At 40.3% G+C, this 25,640-nt stretch overlaps 1 protein-coding gene across 3 annotated transcripts in view; it reads right to left on the reverse strand.

The window, feature by feature from the left end:
- The window catches only part of nrp1a (neuropilin 1a), a 183,084-nt gene that overhangs the window by 100,796 nt on the left and 56,648 nt on the right, over positions 1-25,640 (reverse strand). For all 3 annotated transcript variants that reach the window (XM_060825079.1, XM_060825078.1, XM_060825077.1), the window contains exon 4: positions 15,127-15,354. In XM_060825079.1, the coding sequence (XP_060681062.1) occupies positions 15,127-15,354 (228 nt within the window). The remainder of the gene's footprint in view (positions 1-15,126; positions 15,355-25,640) is intronic.

A 25,640-nucleotide genomic window follows, 5' to 3' on the forward strand; every position in this document is an offset into this window, starting at 1 on the left:
TGAGTTGGACCGAAGGGTCTATTTCCATGCTGTACATCTCTATGACTCTATGACGGTACAGTTTGTACTTCCTTTTGAATCAGTGACAGTAAATGTACTTCTTGAATACAGAAGCAACAATAGAATTCAGTCCAACAATGAACAAAATAATGAGATGAAAATTACTTTTTCAATCTTACGAAAGAAGAAAAACTGCAGTCTATTAAACCCACTGTAGAAGGTCCAGAGTTAAAGTTAGCAGCTGCCATCTCTTGCCAACTCTAAAACAGACCCACCCACAGCAAAAATGGTACTGCTTTGACTTTACATTAATCAATGTCTGGTGGTTTTGTCCAAAACACTGATCAAATTATATCTGGGCCATTGACTGTGAGGTCAGGACAAGGCAGATGGATCTGGTGATCCGCACCATGGCCAGAATCATGACTTGGGCTCAAGTCTGGTCAAGAAATGTGGAGTTACACTGCACTAGCCATGAGCGCCTTGAGGAGAGGTTGGGAGAAAATGCAGGCAGATGTTTCCATATGTGTAGAGACCTAATTGTAATGGGGTGAAAAGTAAATTACTTTTGCTCTGAGCGAAGTGAATCTAAAGGGACACATATATTATGCAGATTGTCCACCCCGCCCTATGCAGAGGAGTGAACAATATGTTCAGCTAAGTAAATTAGAGCAACCAGCTGTCCTAACCAGAACCTAGAATACAGCCAATAATGGATTGAAAACATGCTCTGCATCATTAGTTAATGCATTCGCATGAAACTCCTTTGCCATTTATTTTAAAATTAATTAATTATACAACATACAGATTACAAGGTCTACATGGGTTAACAGCAAATAAAAAGCAATAAAATAAAATAAGAACATATTAACAGGGACAAGCCATTAGAAGACACTAACCTACCTCACTTGCACTAATTAATTGTGGTCAAGCTGACAGTCTCCTGTACATCCCATAAAACCTATTGCTGCTGTAAATTTAGACTCCATTTTAAAAGCAGGTGCCATGGGCATTGTTTTTTGTTCCATGGACTCAGTGGCAACAAGAGTGAGTTATTTCAGACATTAGATCATACCTTATAATGTCGAGTGAGGGACATCATGTGATCCAACTTGGAAAACTCTGATTGAATATTCATGAATGATATGAAAATGTCAATTCACAGCACAGATGTTTGTCAATCAGTTAGACACTGTTACAGCTCGATTTTCTAACCCAGGGGCCTGAGTTTCCTCTCATTTAAAAAGGGGATGGTGACGGGAGTAGGGGGGGGAGGATCAGTGGAAGGCTTTTTCGTTGCAATCAATTATTGTGAAAATTTGAAATGTGCAATTCCTGAGAAAAAAGCGATTTCCTCAACAGGTCATTATTTAAAGAGAAGTAAACCAGAAGCATTATTATATTTTGCTTTCTTTTTCTGAAGAAACAAATTGGCCACCTCCCCACAGTGAGAATTTCTATAGCACAAAGGATCAGGAGTAGACCAGGCACTCTGATTACTTGGTACTGTGAATATTTGTTCCTCAGTTCAGAATCTGTGCTGACCCAGCCAATTGGTTACAAAGGGGATGAGCTGCCTCCAGTGTTGGTGCATTCTCTTTTTTGATTACCATAAAATAACGCTTATCATAAGTTAAGGTTATTTCATTGTACTGAGCACAAGGATTAAATTATTGACCTTTATTTCAGTAACATTTCAAACTGCTCTTGCCAATTCAGCAAATTTTTTTTTAAAACTCGTTTCACTATGCTCACCATAGTTATCATGAATACAGCTCTGATGAAGAGTTATCGCGACTCAATATGTTAGTTTGCTCTCTCTCCATGGTTGCTGCCTTACCCGCTGTGATTCTAGCATTGTTTGCTTTCAGTGTCGGGAATACAGTATTGGGAAATTTCCTTTACCACACTGAGCAGTGAATAGGCTGCATCTTAGGATGCTTGCGAACGTTTGCACACAAGCACCTTTGAAGAATTACGTCAGTAATGCCTTTATTGTGTACAACTAGAGGGAGTTTGAAGAGAAACAATCTTCATAAGCCAGCGTGCTGTAACACCACACAATTAACAATGCTTTTCAATAGAACAAAGCAACAGGGGATCTTCATTTGACTCAATAAAGTATGCTGTACTGTCTGGAATACCTCACTCCAGGGGCTTTCAAATTCACTGAGCGACATCAAAAAATAATGGAACATGAGTCAACAACCATTGCTCCTGATTTTAAAATGGAGTCTAAATTTAGTACAGCATTAAGCGTTCTCAGTTGCAGAGGAAATGGTCAAACTATAGTAATTGATCATGGCAAGTAACGTCAATTAAATTTTTTTAATGGGCTCCCTTGAGTCGATTCCTTTCGGTAACGTTTCGTAGCTGTCCTGTGGTTTCCGACCATGTTACCCATCTGCTATAATCTTTATTTGACACTGCTTTTGTTTTCACTGAAGCAATTACTTCAGATCCTTCCATTTTAATCGTATTTCTTTGCATCTATGGTGCTTCTGTGACAAGATGGGAATTTTGTATGAATGAATATCTGCTATCCTTCACCCAGGACTAAGTGAAAGAAAGAGCTGTAGCCACTCATCCCACCTTCCTCACCCTCCTGCCTAAATTGTTGTACTGGTATCTACCAATTATCTATTTGTTGCAAATATATGTGTGAAACCTCAGGTTGGATGGTAAAAACAGATATGAGGAAGTATTTATTTACACAGCTGGAAGCAGTAGCCCAGGAGCAGGGATAAGTCATGTTAGGATACTGAATGTAAATTTAAAAATGTGGTTAATATTGCAATGGGAAGATGCACTGCCAGCCATGCTCAAACCATGGAATACAATGGGCTCAAGAGCCCACTTCATCCCAGTGCTGTGTTTCAGAAATAAATGTGCTGAGGTCAACAGGATTTATTTACTTCGCCTATTCATTTGTCTACTCACTAACACCCATGTATGCACTCAAGTGCAAGGAGCTGTGCCAAATTCTAATGGAACTCATTCTCCACACGATTCAGTTGTCCAATTAACTCTTTGAATTCCCTTTCTCTGGGAAAAGAGGAGGAGCACTTCTGCAAGTGAACTGGCCTCAATCTTCAATGGAGTAGCCAGACAGAATCACCGTGAGGGAACAGTCCATTGACAGCAGCAGCAATGGATTGCTCACAAATAGGAGGTAATGGAGCAGCAAGAATACTGACATCCAAAGCGTCAGTTTGAGTCATTCTGTAGTTAAGCAGCTAAGGGCAGCCAAACTTGATGAACATACAAGCAAGTTGCCATTGGCAGGCAATCTAGCAAGAAAACTAGAACAGCTGAAGTGCACTTTGAAGAATCCACAAGCCACCTCTGGATAAAAGTAGGAGATGCATTCAGAGCACTGCTGTCTTATCAACTCAGTGGAAACCCATAGCCATAAACATGGGGCTCCATGATCTTATGTTGTTTGATGCCACAACATGAGTTTGGGTTCAAGATACACTGGGGAAGGAGAAGCAAAGTCAAGAACTATTGTCAAGAACTAGACTTCAATGTTCCTCTGTTTATTATACTTCCTATTCTGGATAATCACAGGTACACCAGGCTCTGACTTTATAGTTGCATTCGATAATGACTAATCTATCTTTATGGGTTCAGGTTCATGTGTTCTGGAGACTCTTTACTCTTATTGTAGCATATTCTATCTCCACCCGCATTGTGTTGTTCAAAATCGTTGGTGTGCATCTTTACGACATCTTCGTAAAATTGCTCCAAAGTCCTGCAGCACTTTAGATCAGATTACACCATTACAGTGTGGAAACAGGCCCTTCGGCCCAACAAGTCCACACCGACCCGACGAAGCGCAACCCACCCATACCCCAACATTTACCCCTTACCTAACACTACAGGCAATTTAGCATGGCCAACTCACCTGACCCGCACATCTTTGGACTGTGGGAGGAAACCGGAGCAAACCCACGCAGACATGGGGAGAACGTGCAAACTCCACACAGTCAGTCGCCTGAGTCGGGAATTGAACCCGGGTGTCAGGTGTTGTGAGACAGCAGTGCTACCAACGGTGCCACCGTGCCGCCCTCCATTACTCAATACTATCCACTGCTTCCTTGTTCCTGCTTTCAGATGCTGTCATATCAGGTTCAGAGTGACATAACCAAGGACAGGCAGGAGTTGTGGGTGGAGGGTGTTAGCTCAATTGGCTGAATGGCCGCTGAGGATTACATTGATGCCACAGTGCAGCCCATTCCCATTGTGGCTGAGATGGACTCAGGATCTAGCTACCTAACCTACACACCAGAGGTCATGCTGCTTTAGGTCAAACCTACCCTCAAAAGAAGAAGAAGAAATATTTGGATCGATGCTGTGTCAGAATTGCCCTTACTGTTGTCCCCTGTAATGGCGATAATGAAGAAAGGAGAGGCATAAATAAAGGTTATGAAAGACTGATAAATATGATGCAGTGTTTTTCGCCTACCTGGCAGTCTGTGACTGGTGGTGTTCAGCAAGGATCAGCGTTGGGATTTGTGTTGATTGTAAAATATGTAAACGATTTGGATGAAAATGTAGGTAGTCTGATTAGCAAGCTTGCAGACAGCATGAAAGTTGGTGGAGTTTTGGATAGAGAGGAAGGTTACCAAAGGATATAGGTCAGTTGGAAAGTTAGGAAAAGAAATGGCATTTGGAGTTTAATTATGACAAGTGTGAGGTGATGCATTTTGGGAAGTCAAATATAAGAGGAAAGTATGTAGGATATGGCAGCACTCTTAGGAGCATTAATACACAATGGAATCTTGGGGACCACGACTATGGCTCCGTGAAAGTAGAAACAACATTGGATAAGGTGATAAAGAAAATGTATGGCATGCTTGCATTCACTAGTCAGCACATTGAGTATGAAGGTTGGTGAGTCATCTTGTAACTGTATAAGACTTTGGTCAGGCCACATTTGGAGAACTGTGTGTAGTTCTGGTCATCACACTATAGGAATGATGTGCAGACTTTGGAGTTGGTGAAAAAGAGATTTACCAGGATCTTGTTTGGATTGGAGTATTTCAGCTAAAAGGAAAGGATGGACATACTTGAATTGTTTGCACTAGAGCATCAGAGGCAGAGGGGTGACCTGATAGAATTATCGAGGTATGGATAGGGTGGATAGTTGGGGTCTTTTTCACAGGGCGGAAATATCAAATACCAGGGAGCTTAGATTTAAACGAGATTTGCAAGGCAGGATTTTCTTTTTACAGAGGGTGATGTATCATGAAATGCACTGCTAGGGGAGGTGGTGGAAGTGGATACACTAGGAAAGTTTAAAAGGCACTTAGGCAGTCACATAAACAGGCAGAGAACAGAAGAATATGGACCGTGTAGAGACAGTGGGATTAGTTTAACTTGGTCTCGAGTCTTTCCTGTATTTTTTGCTTCCTGTATTTACATTGTCGAGTTCTGTTACAATTTTACATACACCCTCAGGTACCCAGTCATTATTTGCAACTTCAGTAAGTATAGTCCTAAACAATCCAGCCTGTATGAATATGGCAGTCCTGCCTTCCCAGGAAACAGTCTGGAAAATTTTTGTTATATTCCCTCCATAGTCAGAACATCCTTCCTCAGCTAAGGAGACCAAAACTGCAGAAAATATTCCAGGTGTGGTCTCAGCAAGTCCCTATATTATTGAAACAAGACATCCCTGCTCCTGCATTCGAATCCTCTCATCATGAAGACCAATGTGCTATTTGCCTTCTTCACTGCCTGCTGCACCCTCACACTTACTTTCTGTGACTGGTGTACAAGGACACCCAAGTTTTATTGCACATCTCCCTTTCCCAATCTATCCACATTCAGTTACTAATCCGCCTTCCTGTTTGTGGAAAAAGCAAAGGGGATAACCTCACATTTAACCACATTATACTTCATCTGCCATGCATGTGCCCGCTCACTCAACTTGTCCAAATCACAATGAATCATCTCTTTATCCTCCTCACAGCTCACTGTCATCTGCAACCTTGGAGATATTACTCTTAATTCCCTCATTTAAACAATTAATGTACATTGCAATTAGCTACTGTCTAAGCACTGACCCCTGCAGTACACCACTTGTCACTGCCACTCGGAAAATGACCTGTTTATTCCTACTCTCTGTTTCCTTTCTGCCAAACAGTTCACTATCTATGTCAGTACACTTCTCCCATTCCCAGGCACTCCAACTTTACTGAGAATCTCTTACCTGGGACTGTGTTAAAAGCTTTCTGAAATTCTAAGTAAACCATATTCATTGGTTCCCCTGTTTAGTCACAACCTCAAAAATTCCAGTAGATTGGTCAAGCATGATTTCCCTTTCATAAACCCATGCTAAATAGATTAGATTGCCTACATGTGGAGGCAGGACCTTTGGCCCAACAAGTCCACACCAACCCTCCAAAGAGTAACCCAGCCAGACCCATTTCCCTCTGATTAATACACCTAACACAATGGGCAATTTAGCATGGCCAATTCACCTTATCTACACACCTTTGGACTGTGGGAGGAAACCAGAGCACCCGGAGGAAACCCGCACAAACTCCACACAGACAGTCACTCAAGTCTGGAATCAAACCTGGGTCCCTGGTGCTGTGAGGCAGCAGTACTAACCACTGAGCCACCATACCACTCCAGGTACATCCAGTCCATTGTTTTCCAAGTACTGTGGTATTACATAATTAATTATGGATTCTAGAATTTTCTTTGCTACCGATGTCAGGCTAATCAGTCCATAATTCCCCTTTTAAAAATGAAGTGGTTACATTAGCATCAGGGGAGGTAAGGGCCTAATGATATTATCACTTGGATTGTGACCCAGATAATGTCCTACGGACCCAGGTTTGAATTCCACCACAGCCGTGTGGAATTTGAATTCAATAACTATCTGGAATTAAGAATCTGATGCTACCCTGAATCCATTGCTGATTGTTGGGAAAACTTCCTCTGGGGGTTCACTAATGTCCTTTAGGGAAGGAAACTGCCATCCTTACCTGGTCTGGCCGACATGTGACTTCAGACCCATGCAATGTGGTTGACTCTTAAATGGTCTATGGGCAATAAATGCTGGGCCGAGTCAGCAATGCCCCTGCTCCACACCATCCCCCCATGCACACCCCCATCCCCTGAATGAATGAAAAAAACTTCCAATCCATAGGAACTGTAACAGAGTCTATCCATTATTTCTGGGACCATTTCCTTAACCGCTCTGGAAATGCGTTAAAGAAGAAAGACAGAATGCTGATTGGACATGAACAGCAGATCCGCTGTATCCGAGGTGTGAAATTTACCCTTGCATACCAAGTTTTTGTCAATGTGTTAGGATACGATGGAAGGTGGGGTTGGCAATTTGGACCTGTCACAGCTGACCTATAGCAGAATTGGGTTGTCAGTCAAAATTGGAAGGTGAAGACTTCCAAACGTGTAGAGCCCCTATTCGAGAAACATGTTCAGCACCTGTATTTGAGAATTTGGGTAACTGAGCTAATTTCAGGATGCTGCTCTAAATTTACCATCAGCTATATGAGTCTGCTCAATTCGTTGCAGTCCTACCAATAACTAATGGAAAATGCAAACAGAAGCATACTTCCTGCACAATTAGGAAGAGCAAGAGCACTCTACAACGATCCTTCAGCCATTTTTGCTGAGTCATTCTCAACTACACTGCAATTATCACCACCCCACTCCCACAGTAGAAGCCAGCTCAGCACTGTAACCAGCATGAACTTCCTCAAAACCTGATCAGCCAACAGCTTTGGGATGGTTTTCTTTCATACTTGTTAATGTTCATGACTTAGCTTATGAAATAATTTAACATTCACAGGTTTGGACATTGGACAAAGGCGATGGAGATGGTGTACATAGGGAATATCTAGAAGTAAGTTAATTTCTGTGTTTTTATTGTTAACTGTGTGCTCACTTCAGCAGGGTGCAGTAAGCCAGGCATAAAAGATGTATCACACAATGCATCATGGGTACGAACATGGCTCAATTCCCAGGACATTCACTTAAATGTTTAAGAGTATCTGCACTTTCTCCTAACATTAAAAAGGCTCTGGACTAAATGTTAGAAGTTTAAGGAATCCAAATGAATTGCTCAACTGTGATGCATTGATGTCTCAGAACATAGTCAGACCTTAATGTTATTGTTTGATTCAATCAATGTCTACCCAAAATAGCTTCACTGATGAGAACACGATTGTTTAGAAAGTTAATGACTGATAATCTTTGTGCATGGTAACAAATTGTACGTTAATGAGCAAGACACACATACACATTATTTTGTCTTCAGTGTTCTTCCTAAAATTTACTTGACGTTACATTTTTCTTTTACATTATTTTGCTATTTTCTTTCTCTGTGTGTACCTTCATTATGCCAGCATTCCCCACATTTCTTTCTTTCCTATGAACTAGTAGCTATGGGGGGGGGAATGGGGATAGGGGTGGGGTCAGTCGGCTGGATGGCCAGTTTGTGATGCAGACTGACAGCAACAGGATAGGTTTAATTCCCACACTGGCTGAGGTTACCATGAAGGTCCTGCCTTCTCAACCTCTACCTTCACCACAAGTGTGGTGACCCTCAGGTTAAACTCAACCCCAGTTGTCTCTCTCTGAAGAGAGCGGGATTACGGCAAATTTACCTTTCCTCTTATTAGTAACTCCACAAAATATAACATATGCTTTCAGCATAGGAAAGATGTAAGCAATATTTGACATGCTGTGTCAGTCAAGATAGTTGAGAAGAAGCAATACCATGCCAGTGAGATACCGGAAAGGGTTGCTAAAGATAGGCCAATCGACCATTTCTGGTTACTGATTGTTCTTGTGCAACTTTTTAGCAGTTCCACCATCTTCAATTCTTTTTGTATTTCCTTCTCCTTCTAATTACTGTTGTGTAAGAGTCAGGTTCCTCACTCTACCAATATCCCTTCTGTCCTAACTCTGCTTCTGTTGCTATGTCTCATTTCTCTTTTATTTATTCTGTGTGTTTCCTTTCCTTTTCTGCCAGTTCTTGGGGAGGGATTTCACTGAGATGGGATGGCTCTAGGAATGTTACTGTGGCAAAATCACTTATTATCCATCAATGTTCCCACCTCCTCCACAGTGCCAGGACTTCCACTCATTTTCATGGAGGACAAAGAGTACTGATGGAATATATTTGATTCCATTTTAAGCAACATAAAACACAAAGGGCCATCCAACTTCACACTTAATTCTGTCACAGGCTAGATACAATGTGTTTTGTCATGGATTCTTTGCATCATCTTCTGAGAAAAGACTCTCTGTGAAGCTTTTCCTTCGCTCCAAAAGCAAATGTTAAAAGAAACCTACAGAAAATGCTTCTTGCATCGTACATTATTCATCGTAAATCTGAGAGTGCTTGGCTTCCTTAAGATGACATTTCCACACTCTCAAATGCACAGAAACAGTTGTGTCTCACAGGAGGTTGCTTTCAGACATCATTTGAGAAAGAAATCTCTGCTGCTTTCCATACTGATTGCTTCAGATACATAGTGCAATGTGGTTTCTAAAAGTAACTATTACCGCAACAGCAAATCCAAATCTGACAAAAACATTTTCTACGCTTTGTATAATTGATGGCTTGGAATGTATTAACAAGCCTGTCGATGTCGCTGCACTGAGGAGTTTGGATTACCTCATAAACTGTGAAAACAATAACTTAAAGTCATTTAGTTACTGAGATTATGTTACACACGTGTAAATCCGTGATCTAAACCAGCTGTTAGTACATAAAATAAATGTAGTTTCCTTTTGTGAAAATGTAATCAAGCTCCAATAAGTGGTATTGTGAATAAACAACTTGCAGAATTGATATTCATGCCACCAGCCAATCCAAATTAACATGTCCCTTGCTTTTATCACTGTCTTGTCAACAGTCTCAAATTGACAACAACAACTATTATTTATAAAGCACCTTCAGCGTACTAAAATGTGCCAAAACACTTCAAGGAAACATTTTCACACAAACCTTAATACTGAACCGCATACGATATGAGGGTGGATGGATTAAAAACCTAGTCAAAAAGCTACGGCTTTAAAGAGTGCCTTAAAGGACGAATGACAGGCAGAGGGTTAGAGAGAGTTAGGATGGGTATTCCACAGGCAGGGGGTTACAGAGAGTTAGGATGGGTATTCCACAGGCAGAGGGTTAGAGAGAGTTAGGATGGGTATTCCACAGGCAGAGGGTTAGAGAGAGTTAGGATGGGTATTCCACAGGCAGGGGGTTAGAGAGAGTTAGGATGGGTATTCCACAGGCAGGGGGTTAGAGAGAGTTAGGATGGGTATTCCACAGGCAGGGGGTTAGAGAGAGTTAGGATGGGTATTCCACAGGCAGGGGGTTAGAGAGAGTTAGGATGGGTATTCCACAGGCAGGGGGTTAAAGAGAGTTAGGATGGGTATTCCACAGGCAGGGGGTTAGAGAGAGTTAGGATGGGTATTCCACAGGCAGGGGGTTAGAGAGAGTTAGGATGGGTATTCCACAGGCAGGGGGTTAGAGAGAGTTAGGATGGGTATTCCACAGGCAGAGGGTTAGAGAGAGTTAGGATGGGTATTCCACAGGCAGGGGGTTAGAGAGAGTTAGGATGGGTATTCCACAGGCAGGGGGTTAGAGAGAGTTAGGATGGGTATTCCACAGGCAGGGGGTTAGAGAGAGTTAGGATGGGTATTCCACAGGCAGAGGGTTAGAGAGAGTTAGGATGGGTATTCCACAGGCAGGGGGTTAGAGAGAGTTAGGATGGGTATTCCACAGGCAGGGGGTTAGAGAGAGTTAGGATGGGTATTCCAGAGGCAGGGGGTTAGAGAGAGTTAGGATGGGTATTCCACAGGCAGGGGGTTAGAGAGAGTTAGGATGGGTATTCCACAGGCAGGGGGTTAGAGAGAGTTAGGATGGGTATTCCACAGGCAGAGGGTTAGAGAGAGTTAGGATGGGTATTCCACAGGCAGGGGGTTAGAGAGAGTTAGGATGGGTATTCCACAGGCAGGGGGTTAGAGAGAGTTAGGATGGGTATTCCACAGGCAGAGGGTTAGAGAGAGTTAGGATGGGTATTCCACAGGCAGGGGGTTAGAGAGAGTTAGGATGGGTATTCCACAGGCAGGGGGTTAGAGAGAGTTAGGATGGGTATTCCATAGGCAGGGGGTTAAAGAGAGTTAGGATGGGTATTCCACAGGCAGGGGGTTAGAGAGAGTTAGGATGGGTATTCCACAGGCAGGGGGTTAGAGAGAGTTAGGATGGGTATTCCACAGGCAGGGGGTTAGAGAGAGTTAGGATGGGTATTCCATGACCAAGGGCCCAGGTAACTGACAGCATGACCATTATTAGCATGATTACAAAAAGTTCCTCAAGTGACTAAAATTAGAGGAGCACGTATACCTCAGAGGGTAGTGTGCCTGGAGAAGATTTCAGCAATTTGGAATGATGAAGCCATAGAAGAATTTAAAAATAAGAATGTAAGTTTTAAATTTGAGTATTTTCTTTTAATAAGGAGCCAATGATGGTCAGTGAGCACCAGCTAAACAGAATTTGGTGCAAATACATGAATGGCAGAGTTTTTGATGTCCTTCAACATTTAGGAGGTTGATCAAGAGTGTGTTGGAATAGCTTAGGTCTTTAGGTTACAAAGATACGGATAAGGATTACAGAAACAGATGAGTTGGGCACAGAAAGGATTAGGTGATATTATAGAAGTTGAAAATAGGCAATCATAGTGTTTGCGTGGATCAATGGTCAAATGCAGTACAAATGTTATAAAGAGCGTGATTCAGTCCAAGACACATGGAAAGGATTAATTCTTGGTAAAAGGGGCAGAGATTCAGTCAGGGGACCGAAGGCAATGCTTTTCATCTTCCCAATAACTGGGAAGACATTTCTGTACATCCAGTACAGGAGGTCAGAAAATATAGAGATAGGTGATGACAGGAGAGTTGATGGTGAGCTACAGGAAAGCTCTTGGCAAATACAATTTTATAGACATTTTATGTTGTTAATCAAAAATACTTTTGTTAGTCTGAGTTAAATTGTCACTCCTTTTTCATTGCAAAAATGGTATAATATCTTGGCAAGCAGTTAGAAGTCTTCTGAGACCAATCAATCTGTTTTAGTGCCAGGATGTGTCAAGGAAGAAGAGAATGAATATCAAAACATTTGTGTTTAGGAATGCCAATCAGGTAACATTTCCTGAATATATTTCCAAGGTAACTAGGATTTCAATAAACGTGTGGTACACACTTAAAAGAAGCAGTGAATCAAACTCTTTCATAAAATGACTAGGTTCAGACAATTATCAAAATGCAAATACTGACTGACACTTGAAAATAGAATTAAATAGTAATTTTTGTCACAATTAACTTTCCTCAGCCTTAACATCAGACACAGTTTGCGCAAGAGTGTGTAACAAAGTCCTGTGGCTAGCTGATGTGAAACAACTGATTTGGGAGGTGTCCCACTAATGGTCAAATTGCCTTTGATTTCATTCCACACACAAGTCAAGTGGGTCATAATTAAATAGATGACTGGGTCTAATGTTATCAAACACTGCCTTGTATTTCAATTTACTCAGCTCAATTTGGAAGCTAGTTATCCTGCCAAAGCACAGGCACATGTTTCAAAAATTCCTAACATTTTATTTCTGACTCATGAGAAATCAATTCTTTTGCTGACAATGCTGCAGATTCTGGCACCTTCAGATAAATATACATTTTCATAATTTAATAGCAACAAATAATTGTCATAAGAACAATAAATTCTTTCACAGTTATTTTTAGAAAGGCAAATTAACAAAATTGTTTGATTCATTGCTTACCTCCTACAATGGACTATGTACTTATTGAATTTGTGGTAATCCCAGAGATGTGCTCTCAATAGCTTCTGGAAAAATATACCCGATAGGCATCCCTAAATAATGACACTCTGACATTCATCTCCTTCGTTCTCTTTCAAAGTTACTGCTCTTCGTCATTTTAGATGATAACCACAAGCTATGATTGCGACTTGTAAAGCAGAAAGTAGGTGAATGAGTATTTCATGGATTGGCTGCACTTGAGCATTGCCCTAGGGATTTCTCTTTGGTTTTCCATTTTTATCAATTATCTGGATACAGGTACAAGAGGAACAACTGTTTAAAGTTTGCTACTTAAAGGCCATAACAAACTCTGAGGTAGAATTCAGGAGAATGATACATGTAGTTGAGTGCAAAGACACACACAGTTACACATTTCGGTGAAAAGCATAGTGAAAGTAAAATATCCTAAATGGCAAAAATGTTTGACAAAGTAGGAAAACTGAGTAATTTAGAGATAAGTGTGTCTGCACCATTACATTAACACAAGTAGCAATGTCATAAGGAGCACCTAGAATTCTGGATTTGTTCCATAGAGGTGCTGAGTATAAAAGTAAGGCAAGTGGTTAGATCACTTTCAATTATTATGTGCAGTTCTAGATATTCCATTATAGTAAACATAATGGAACCATGAAAAGAGTACTGTATAGTAAAGATTTACTAGAATTATATCAGCAATGAAAGGTTATAATTATGAAAAATTCTTGAAATATAGTACCTCTCTTATGAGCCAAGAAGGGTTATGGGGGAAGGTGTTCAAAGTGATGAAACATTTTAAGTAGTAAATAATTTGAAAATTATTTCCAGTAGTGGGTGAAATGGTAACAAAGATTTCTAGGAGAGGGAAAACAAAGGAAGTTAAAAGCAATTATTTCATAGAGAGGGTTATTCGAAGATGAACAAGTGCCTGTTGAAGCTGAGATATGAACATTATTTAAAAGGCAATTGGATACTTTCCTGAAAAGGAAGCATGTTAAAGAATGAGGGGAGAGGGCAGAGAAACAGCAGATTAGTTAGCTTCAGCTAACAGCTTTAGAGATAGCAGCAACACAGGACTGACAAGTCAAATTCCTCTTGTAATTTCTGCTGTTTTTGAGATTTGAAATCACTGTATCAGAGATTCAAAAAGTATTGTAATTATAAAGTTAATGAACTGCCTACAACTCATAATATCATCTTAAAATGCTCCACTTTATCAAGATTAATGTCTCCCAAACTGAATTTTGCCTTCTTAAAAGCCTTTCCCCTTCCCTACAGATACACTGTTGAAAGACTTAATTTTTTTAAGACTCATTGAACTTTGGGATTGAATATCTGTGGGGGTGTTCTCCTGGTTGCCCATTGTAAACTTTGGCGGAAGAACACTGAAAGTTCATTACACTCTGGTTTTAACTGTTTGCAAAACAAATGATGGATTCTCTGCAGAAATTCATGCCCACAGTCTCTGCTTTAATTCTCTTGTGGGAACTCATATTGATTGAACAACTGAATTTTCCCTATTCCCACCCTTCAGCTTTTCCATGTTAGAACCTTCAGTTTTCAAACCAAATTTGGCTACTCCTCTCTCTGTCAATTCTAGCATCTTGTACATCCTCAGCTCTTTCATCCTACTATCTCCTTTGAGGCTCCACTTAAAAAATTCTCATTAACCTGTAGAAAAATTTGTCCTAATCTCTTCTTCTTTGCCTTCTTGTCAATTTTTATTTTATATGCTTTCTTGAAGTCTTGGGGTTTCTTAGTGCTTCCAATAGGTTATGTAAATGGAAATTCATGTTGTTGTAACCTTGTCACGTCTTGGTCTCTCAAGTGGTTCTTTTTATATATCAAAATCCAGAACAATTTGGAGGTAATGAGTTTACAGCATTATGGCAGAGAGAACAATTGATTTTAACATCAGATAATTGTAACCATTATTCAAAATTTCTATGCAGAAAAACAAGCATTAGAGATTGTGCAGTTTAAGACTGCAACCAAAGTCCTGGTATAGTAACAGGGCAATAATTAATGATAAGTTTTTGCTTAAAACAAATTGTCAAATTAAAACGATGTCTCAAAATGTTGTCAATTTTTGAGTCATGGTGTTTCCCCAAATATGAATGAGTTCTGCCGTACTCCATGTCACATTCTGTGATATTATCCTTAACATTTCCTTCAATTCAATAGTTTATGAGTACAACACTATCAAAACGATTTCAACCGACACCAACAAAAACTGCAATAAAAACCATGCAAATTTTGAAAAGAAATATTGTTCCTTTCTTACCTCCTGGAAAACCATCCCAGACTTCTAGCCTATCAAAACGACACAACATTCCTTCTCGTACATTATCATCCGGTTCCAGATCAAAGCTTGCAAAATCCAGATGTATCTCTGCCATTGCTGGTGCAAAGATCATGTAGGTGCATTCCAAATTGTTTGGATATTTATCAGGAAATCCAGGTGATTTTATCTCTCCACTTTGTGCAGTGAGATTTTTGGAACATTCTGGCCCTGAAAACACATAACAACGGATAAATAATCAATCAATCAATTCTGCAGTGGTAGGAACTAATCTCTCCTGTCTTTGGGGCTCACCATGAAATGAGATGCCACATTCTGCTTCCCATCTCCTTAAACAAAAAAGTATGTTACTACAGTTTTTGTGGCTCTTGCTAAGGAGATGGTACTCTTTGTTATGGTAAAGCCCCATCTCTGGGGCATACATCAGTCGGAGCAAATGTAGCATAATCTTAGAAAAGGAATGAGTGGCCTGTATTTTCCAGGTTTGGGCCTAACTTGTAGTCCAGTGGAAATATTCTGGGAGGGCCTTGGATTTTTCCAACCTTTGAACGAAGAGTCTATGGTCTGGAAGAGGTAGGGGGAGGGGTGGTGGTGTTGGTAGTGTGTGTGATGGTAGAATGGGATAGCATCAATTTTGATAAATATGTATTTCAGCTTCAGTTGACTTTCAGCCAAAATGCAATCACCTGATATGCTCCTAGAATCCATACAGTGCGGAAAGATGCCATTTGGCCCATCAAGACTGCAGCAACCCTCTGAAAGGCACATCACCAAACCCAATCCCCACCCTATAACCCTGCATTTCCCATGGCTAATCCACTTAGCCTGCACATCCTTAGATACTACAGGACAATTTAGTCTGGCCAATCCATCTAATCTGCACATTTTTGGACTGTGGAAGGAAATCCACACAGACACAGGGAGAACATGCAAACTCCACACAGACAGTTCCTCCTCCCAAGTGTAGAATTGAATCTGAGCTCCTGGTGCTGTGAGGCAGCAGTGCTAACACTGAGCTACCCTGTCACCCTTGTGTCTCTGTACATTCACTTGTTTACCCTTCATGTTGCACAGTTACAATCCTGAGGATCTTTGATGTTCCGAACAATGGTATATATTAAAAAAAAACGACTGGTAGGGTTTTAATTCATATAACTGTTGCCACATGTAAACATTAACAACACACAGTAAATGATGACCTGTGGCACTTTACCAGTAGGTAGAGGTGGTAGAATTAGGTGTGACAGGAGACTACTGCAGCCAGTGCTGGCCTTGTGCAAGTTCATAGAGTAAATGCAATAAGCCACTGCTGATAATTAGACCAAACTTCATTAATTGGAGTACATTATGATCAAGCAGAGACCTATACAACCTTCTTGCTGAACAATAATTGTGGCCTTTGACATAAAAGCCTGTTTCTTAAGGTTTAATAGCTTGGCTTTATGTGACTTCCAGCACTAAATAGAATGGCATTCCTAATGCTGCACAGGCGAAGGAAGAGGTAAGTGCAGAGTCTTGAAATTTCAGCCGTCCACCAGAGAAATAGTAATTGTACCTTTCCTGTTGTTAATTTAAATCTTAAAGAAGGTTTTATATGGAGAATGCAGTATTTTACAAACACCAGTGGGATACACAAGTCTCTATGAGCTGAGGGAGTCCTGGCATATGTTTCCACAGGGAGTGATTCTGTTTGCTAGCCAGATGCGACCTATCGTGCACTGACACACAGGGTAGAAGAGTTAATGCATACAACATGTGCCTGTCATTGGGATACAGGGCGACCAGTGTTGACACAGGTGTTGCTATAAAGTGTTGTAATGAAATGAACTGATAAATTGCAGTAGTTAGTGCAAGCTTTGCACACATACATGTATTTTTCCTCTTTATTCTGAGCAGCATTGAAAATGAAGAAGCACACATTTATACAATGCCTCATCACTTCTTGCAGAAAAAGCTGAAAAATCATTAAGTCTCTGAAGCTTGAAAGGAGGCTGTTAAACATAAGCATTCCAGAGATATACATCAAGCATTTCAAGTTATAAAGAGCAGCAGCAATAACATTGAGTTGGAGATATTTGCGAGTATACCTGCCAAATGCTAGCCTTTCACATTAACCAAACAATGGGCATGGCACAGCATTTTATTTCTTACATGGGTTTGCATTTGCTTTGAACATCAACAGGCTTCATGGGAAGGACGGGTATCAGTGCTGAACAAGTCTGTGCTCTCATCCATGTCATACATTCACTGATCTAATGGGATAAACTTCCATTGGAGGCAGTTCGCATCAGGTTCATAGATTGAATCTTGCAATGAGAAAAGATGAGCTGATTGTGCCTATAATCGTTGGCATTCAGCCAGTATCTTGAAGCAACTGGATGGGTACGACTAGCTGTGTCAACCCAAGATCATTCAAAACCTGCGGTGAGCAGAATGGCCCCACAGCACCATCCTCTCCCAAACAAGCATGCTGAGTATCAAGAAACATGGGCAGATTATATTAATTATATCTGCCCGACAGCAGACTCCCAGGGCAACTGCACTACTTGGAACTTAGCTATGATAGACTACTTCCAGGAGGACAGCAGAAACACTTTAGGGAGGTCCTCAAACCATTCCTGAAGAGATCTAAACATCCTTGTTAACTCCTGGGAGCCCAGACCAACCAAAATGGACAAGAGTGGCATTGCTGAGGCATTGACCACATTGCCAAGAGACCACAGAGGAGAAGCCGAGATTTCAGAGGGAACCTCCAAACAACCCATCTACATAACCCACCAAACACCAACTACCCTGCGCAAGGAGTAGTCTGCAGATTACATCAACCATCACAAAGCCCATCGAACTAAAGCAAGACATCCTCAGTCCTGATTAAGAATTGTCTCACAGATTGCCAAATGAGGCCTTTAGAAGAATGAACAATGATCTTATTGAAACAGAGAAGGTTCCAAGGAGCCATGGTGGTGCAGATGTTGAGGGGATGTGGGGAAACCAAGAACCGGGGGCATAGTTTCAGACTAAAGCATTGTCCATTTAAGATGGACATTAGGAGAAATTTCTTCTCTCAAATCTTCAGAATTCACAACACTCGAGAGAAGTAGAGACTGGGTCACTGAACATATTCAAAGCTGTGTTAGACTCAGTTGATAACTGAGTCAAGCATTATGGAGAGACTCACAGGAAAGGGAAGCTGAGGCCACAATGAGATCAGCCTTGATGGTAATGAACGGGCTGAACAGGCTTGAGAGGCCAAACGACTTACTCCCAGTCCTATTTCTTATATCCAAATGGACACAGACTGGAGAGCAATCTGGAACTAGGTAGGAATACTTTGTAAACTCTTGCCATCTCTGCCCTGTGGCACTGAGGTTATTTAAAGAGCTCAGTTTGAACACAGGGTCTCCTGAGCCTGAGTGACACAATTTCATATAAAGACACTGTGTTTGCCAGATTCGTAATCGTGAAGCTGAGATTTGTTTTTAAACATGTTTTAGATGCATCGCACAGTGCCAGACATAATGTGATAATTAAATGCAGTTGGTTATCATTTTTCATTCTTACTGGAGTTAATTATCGTGTTCCGATGCTGTGAAATGAGCAAGAACGCCAATAGAATAAATTACATTATGCACAAAACATCTATCAACATGGGTAAAACCTGAAACCTGTAGAAAATTAGTTTTGTGTGGGGTGACACAGGTCATTGGAGTTGTGACACCCTGAGAGACAGAATGATAAGGTATTTGGTATGTTCCAACAATATCCATATCCGTGTCACCAATCTCAGCTGTGTGACTGCGATGAGGCAGTTGAAGAGTGACTTATTGCTTTCTTCCAGTGTGTAAGAGATAACCAAAAGCAGGATCATTACAGGACAGTCTCGCTAACGTCTTAGGAGCTACCAACAGGGCAAGTATGCTCTAACTTCAGTGAAGGGCCGATCTGGTGCCAGCCTGTGGACCAGCAATTCTCAAACTGACACCGTTGGCCAAGATGAATGCGGCCTTGACAAAAGCGAAGAAGTACAATGCTATTCGGGACAGATTAGTTCAATTGATCAGCCTCAACATGAGCATATTCAGTCTGCAGCAGTTCTATTTCCTGCACAGAATAGCCATCTATTCTCTAAGATACTTCAGTGACGCATTAAACTTACTTCACCTTTCCCTCCCTTGCAGCTTCTGACATCAGGAAGGGCAAGCAATAATGCGATGGAAATCACTATCATGCTTCCCTCTAGACCATTAACCATATCCTGGAATCTCATGCAAATACAATTATAGGGGTGCTATTGTTACAAAGAACATGGGAGTAGGGGTCGGCCGTTCAGGCCTTTGTGTATGTTCTGCTATTCTAGGTCATCTGGTCATCTACCTCCACACTATATTACAACACTGACCCTATATCCCTTGATGCCATTAGTAACTAGAAATCTATCAATCTTGAGCTTAATGACAGTCCTCGGGGTAGAGAATTCAAAAGGTTCATCACTCTCTGAGTGGAGATGTTCCTGCTCATCTCAATCCCAAATGGTTTGCCTTTTATTCTGAGACTGTCCTTGGTCTAAACCCACAGGTAGGGATAATATCCTTACTGTGTTTCTCACTTGTCTATCCCTTGAAGAATTCTGGACTCAGTCTCCTCAATCTCTCCCACCATCTCAGAATTCAGTGTGATGAATCTCTAAGTAAAGCCTTCCTTAGACAAGGGGACCAGAAATGCGCACAATGTATCAGCTACAGTCTCACCAATGTTCTTTAAAATTGAAGGAAGTCCTCCTTGCTCCTGTACTCAAGTTTTCTTGTGATAAAGACTTTTATGTTATAATGCAAAAACCTTGTTGCTTCCCAGAGCAGCTAAGGTGGGAAATGAACTTAATCTTAATAGCATAGCATAACATAAGTATATGTGGTTAAGAAGCTGAAGAAGGTAACTTGGTTAGTTTAACCTGCTCTGCCATTCTATAAAATCATTGCTGATCTGATTAATCTAGCTTCCTGCCCATCCACTAGAACCATTCACCCCTCATGTTTACCAATAATCTATCTATCTCTCAAATTTAAAACAAATTATATGATTAAAAAAATCAGTTTATGTCACAGATGCAGAGCCATGACTATTTTGAAGCTTTGGATGACTGACTTATAATCTACAGGTTTTGTATGTGTTTGAAGTTAATAATAACTTGTAGGTATTTGGGTAGCTATGGTGATAACTTGTAAAACATTTTGTAAAGGCTACTTTAACAACCAAATGATTTTGTGTTTACTTTAGGATTTCACAGGTGAGCCATTATGCTTGAAGATTTGTTGGAAATTTCTAGACTGAACAGTTTTTTAGTTTAAAAGAAACACCCGTAGCTCAGATGGAAAGGTTTTTGGTTCAGTGGTACATTGTTTTGGGCAACTCTGTGAAATCCTTACAAGGAAGTACATGTATAGAGTAGTGCTCCTGAGAAAGGAAGGCTATAGCAAACTAGACTTTGTTACAGTAAGGAGTTAGCCATAGTCCCAAACCAGAAGTGTTATGATAAAATCCTGAAGAGGTTACTTGAAGTTGAGTATATTCAGGTTCAGGTGTATTATACCTCCATGAATAAACAATCAGTAATTCCAGTTTAGAAGTTAAATTCATTGCTATTTTTAACCTATTGAGCTGTTAGATTAAAAAGATTCTGGTGTGAATATTGTAAAAGGTTTACAGTGGGTAAGGTATATAGGAACTTTTTTGAGAATTGGTAAAAGAGTGTTTTGGTATTAATATCATAATATTTTTATTGTGTGTAAAACTCTTTGAATATGTATTATAGATAAACAATTGGTTCATTCTATTTCATTTTGCTTAATAAACTTCTGTTTTCTTGTTAAAACAACATCTGCAACATTGTGTTCTTGTTCTTCAGTGAAAGTCCACCTCATTAAAACTAAAACGAAACCTATTGAGCTAGATTTCAGTCTGAGATCTGACATGTACAGTAATAACATCAGCTGGAATCAAACCACTTTTGAAGTTTTGAAGACTCACAACCCTGTTGTGAAAACCAAAATCTCCTCATCTCGGTTTTAAATGGACAGCTATTTACTTTGCAAAAGTAACTGTTGGTTCTGGACTCTCCCAAAAAAGGAACAATTCTACATCCATCCTTTTAAGACCTCTCAGGAACTTATAAGTTGCAATAAAGCTGCCTCTTACTCTTCTAAATTCCAGCAGATACAAGCCTAGTCTGTCCAAACCTTTCCCATTAACTGGCTCATTCATTTCAGCTATGAGTCTGGTAAACCTTCTCTGAATTGTTTCAAACATATTTATATTCATTATTAAATAAGGAGACCAGTGTTATGTACAGTACTCCAGATGTGATTTCACCAATACCCTCCATAATGGAATCATAATCTCCATAATTCTCCTCATAATAACCAATAACATTCTCTACAAAAACTAACTGCATCTGCATCTTTTGTGATTCAAGCAGCAAGACATGCCCTTTACATTTCACAACTCCACAATCTCTCACCTTTTAGATAATATGCTTCTTTTTAATTCTTCCTGCTAAAATGGACAGTTGCACATTACTTACAATTTACTTGCTGGCCTATCTTTGTGACATCAGCAAAAAAGGTTGCAACAAAAATGAGAACAAATAAAACCAAAGAGCTGAGGACATTACTTAAGGGGGCATCTGATGTTCCAGTGAAACAACAAACTCTTTCAGCCTGGAATGTTAACTTAATTGCTCTCTCACAGATGTTGCCTGACATCGTTGTGCTATTTCTGTTTTTGTTTCAAACTTTTCTTGTACACTGAGCTACCAGAATAAATAGGGAAGAGGAGTGCATACTTAATGCTAGCCCTGTACCTGATTCTGAGCATCCTGAAAAGCTGTCCCTGAAAATCAGAGTAGCCTGAGTAATCCAGCTTCTTGTTTGCTTGTTCTTTCCTCCAGGAATGGTGTGTAGCAAAAAAACACCCAGTCAGGAGAAGGGAAAGAACCAAAAGAGGACTCACCCTCAAATAAAACAGTGGGCTCATTAGCTGGGGAAGGGCTTTTGTCTGAAACGTCGATTTTCCTGCTCCTCAGATGTTGCCTGACCTGCTGTGCTTTTCCAGCACCACTTTGATCTAAACTCTGGTTTCCAGCATCTGCAGTCCTCAGTTTTGCCTCATTAGGGTGGGGAAGTGAGTCATAGAATCCCTACAGCATGGAAACAGGCTGTTAGGCCTACAAGTCCATACTGACGCTCTGAAGTGTAACCCACCCCCCCCATTATTTATCTCTAACCTATATATTCCTGAACACTGTGGACAATTTAGCATGGCCAGTGCACCTAATCTGCACATCTTTGGACTGTGGGAGGAAACTGGAGCTCCCAGAGGAAATCCACACAAACATGGGGAGAACGTTCAAACTCCACACAGTCACTTGAGGTGAGATTCAAACCTGGGTTCCTGGCGCTGTGAGGTAGCAGTGCTAACCACTGAGCCACCATGCTGCCCAATCTAAATTACCACAGGGTTGTTCAATATTACTTCTTAAAAAAAACACAAAATAACTCACTGCTATTTCCATCACCTTCAGTGCAGATTCAGAAAGTTTTTGTTTTCTTTCAATTTGAATTTTAAACACAACTCCAAGTCTATAGGGCAGACCGGTGGAAAATGATTTAATTGACATCTTTGTAACATTCATTTGAGTATCCGGACATGCACCCAGTGAAGAATTTACAGAGCATATCTTGATATGTTTTTGTTAAATATCTTGTGAAGAGTTGAGACAGAGTAAAGGAGAACATTGATCGCATCGGTAGAAGGAATCTGAACAAGACAGCATCCTGTTAAGGTGACTAGCAAAAAAATGGTGACATGAGGAAAAGTAAATTGTGAAGAAAATAGTCAGGCTGTAAATACAGTGCCCGAGAATGTGTTGGGCCAAATCCAACCATAACTTTCAAAAGAGAATCCAACAAGTTCCTAAAGAACAAACTCTTTGCAGGCTGATGGGGAAAGGGTAGTGGAGTAGGACTAGCTGGGTTTCCAAAGCGACAATCTAGTATGGATACAATTGGCTGAATGGACTCCTTCTGTATTGTTACCATTTTATAAATTTTCTGATCTAAACTGCATACATCAATATGCATGTAGATGAGGAATGCGTGGGTGGGATTTTCATTGAGAATGTGTTTGAATTATACCTTTGGATCAGGCAGGTGAAGTATATTTGTATGTATAGGATGTGATTTGGACTATGTCATTAAAACTATGCTGCATGAGGTTAAAAATCACACAACACCAGGTTATAGTCCAACAGGTTTAACTGGAAGCAAACTAGCTTTCGGAGCGACGCTCCTTCATTAGGTGATAGTTGCTCCGAAAGCTAATGTGCTTCCAATTAAACCTGTTGGACTATAACCTGGTGTTGTGTGATTTTTAACTTTGTACACCCCAGTCCAACACCGGCATCTCCAAATCAGGCTAAACGAGAGCAGTGATGTGATTTTTCAGGGTCCAGTCTGACAACTAGCTTAGCTCAGTGAAGGGACTACCTGAGGAAAGTGTGAAGTTCACTGGGCTAACGGGGCATAAACTTTCCAGCTCCATGCTTCTGGGGAAGAAGAAGAAAGCAAGGAAGGAGAGAAACTGTAGTCGAGGCAGTCAGAAAAGAAAGGAAGCAGCAGGTCCTCTCCAACTGAAACCCGATCTCAGACGGAGACAGTATCTAGTCGAAGAGACATATTCAACAGCTATTGAAGAAATCCAAGACACTCATTCTGGCATGGCCATAGGGAAGGAGAATCATCACAGCACGCTTAATTGCTGATAATGGATTTAGAAATTCTCTGAAAACTGAGGAAGAGAGCCCTGAGTCCGTAGAGTCTGTTAAAATTACGACTCAGCAAAACTGAAAAACATGAAGACTTTGGAAGCGGGAAATGACTGAGTTGCTCACTATAAGAATTCTAACACCAGGGGAAGTGCCATGAGTTTAAATATAAAGGAGAAAAGATCTGTGTAGTTTTAAGTTGCCTACAAAAGAGTGTATAGTCAACAGTATTTCTCGGTATTTCTTATGACAAAAATTTTAAAAACACAAAATCATGTTGTGTCATCACTTTCAGCTATTCACTGGTATTTGAAATTGTTTTTAAATGTTATCAATGCTATTTCTCTTCAGCAATCAGAACAGTTGTACTGTATATCTGTGAAACAGATAAAGGTGAGGAACATTTGTATTTGTAAAGTGAATCTATAAACAGGGGCTCCTGTGGTGAGGTTCAAGTCTCACCTGTTCCAGAGGTATGTAAGAAAATCTCTCAAAAGGTTGGTTAGAAAATATCTCAATAGGAGATCAGATACATTGTACTGTCTAGTTTTATATACGTCCCTACACACCTGTTACGGCGCATTCATAGATCGTGTATGTGTATACAAAGATTAAATAAGTAGAGTAGATAAAGGTGATAACTGCGACTTTGATGGATTTTCAAAGTATCTGGCATAATTCCACAAGCAAGTAAATTACATTTAGAATTACTGACCAATAATTGTAGATAATTGGGAAGAAATTACCGAGATTAGCTGCATAGAGAACAAATGTGATTTGTTTTAATTGACAATATTCAAAGAGAAAGCTTGTATTATTATTATTGAATTATTATTAAACTTTCAACTTGTATGCTGACTAAATGAATCTTGACATGTAATATTCATTGACAGTATTCCCCCTGCATTGTTATTGCAGCAACGGTAATCATATCTTTAGGTGTCATAAAATCAAATTAACTTTTCGCAGTTTTAGCAGTTTAAGGGCTACTTTTTCATAGAGCCTTCAAAATCTTGACAGTCAAACTTGCACTTTGAACTCCACCATCCTGATAAAAGGAGCTTTTGTCTCGATGTTAACAGCGTGTACAATTGCTGTGACTTCCAAAATGTGTCTGCCTCCTTTACACTTAACCCATCACCCTCTTTAAATAGAATGGCATTCAGCTGAAGGCTGTGATTTGTCGCCTTGCTCAGTGTGGTTGGGGTCATTCAATAATGAGCACCTCAGTCAATCATTCATCAGAAAATTGCCCTAGCCATTATCTAATTTTTGTATGCGCATCCAATATTTAATGTGAGTAAGCTAGCGTGGCTGTCCCTGTGCATGTAGTAAAGGGAGGAGAACAGCCATGTGTGACTGACAGTCCAATAAACAGATAACTGAGGAAAAGCATATGAGAAACGGGCTTTCTGCATGATTAGCGTTTAGCAGTTGATCAATCAAGAAAGAAATGCTTCACTCACTCACTCAAAAATGTGAAAAATGTGTAAAAGCTTTGATTAAGCATGTGAGAAGAAAATACAAAGCTATTGAGTCTTAAGGAAGCAGCACTAGCACAAATGACCAGTAGACCAGTGGGTCACAGGTTTGATCTCTGGCCTCTGCTGTCAAGTCATTTCTGATGATCAAAAAAAAAGACAGCTATAAAGATGTCCAGTTCTTTTCAACAATGTTA

This window comes from Hemiscyllium ocellatum, chromosome 5 (assembly GCF_020745735.1).
Source record: "Hemiscyllium ocellatum isolate sHemOce1 chromosome 5, sHemOce1.pat.X.cur, whole genome shotgun sequence".
In the NCBI taxonomy this organism is placed as follows: Eukaryota; Metazoa; Chordata; class Chondrichthyes; order Orectolobiformes; family Hemiscylliidae; genus Hemiscyllium; species Hemiscyllium ocellatum.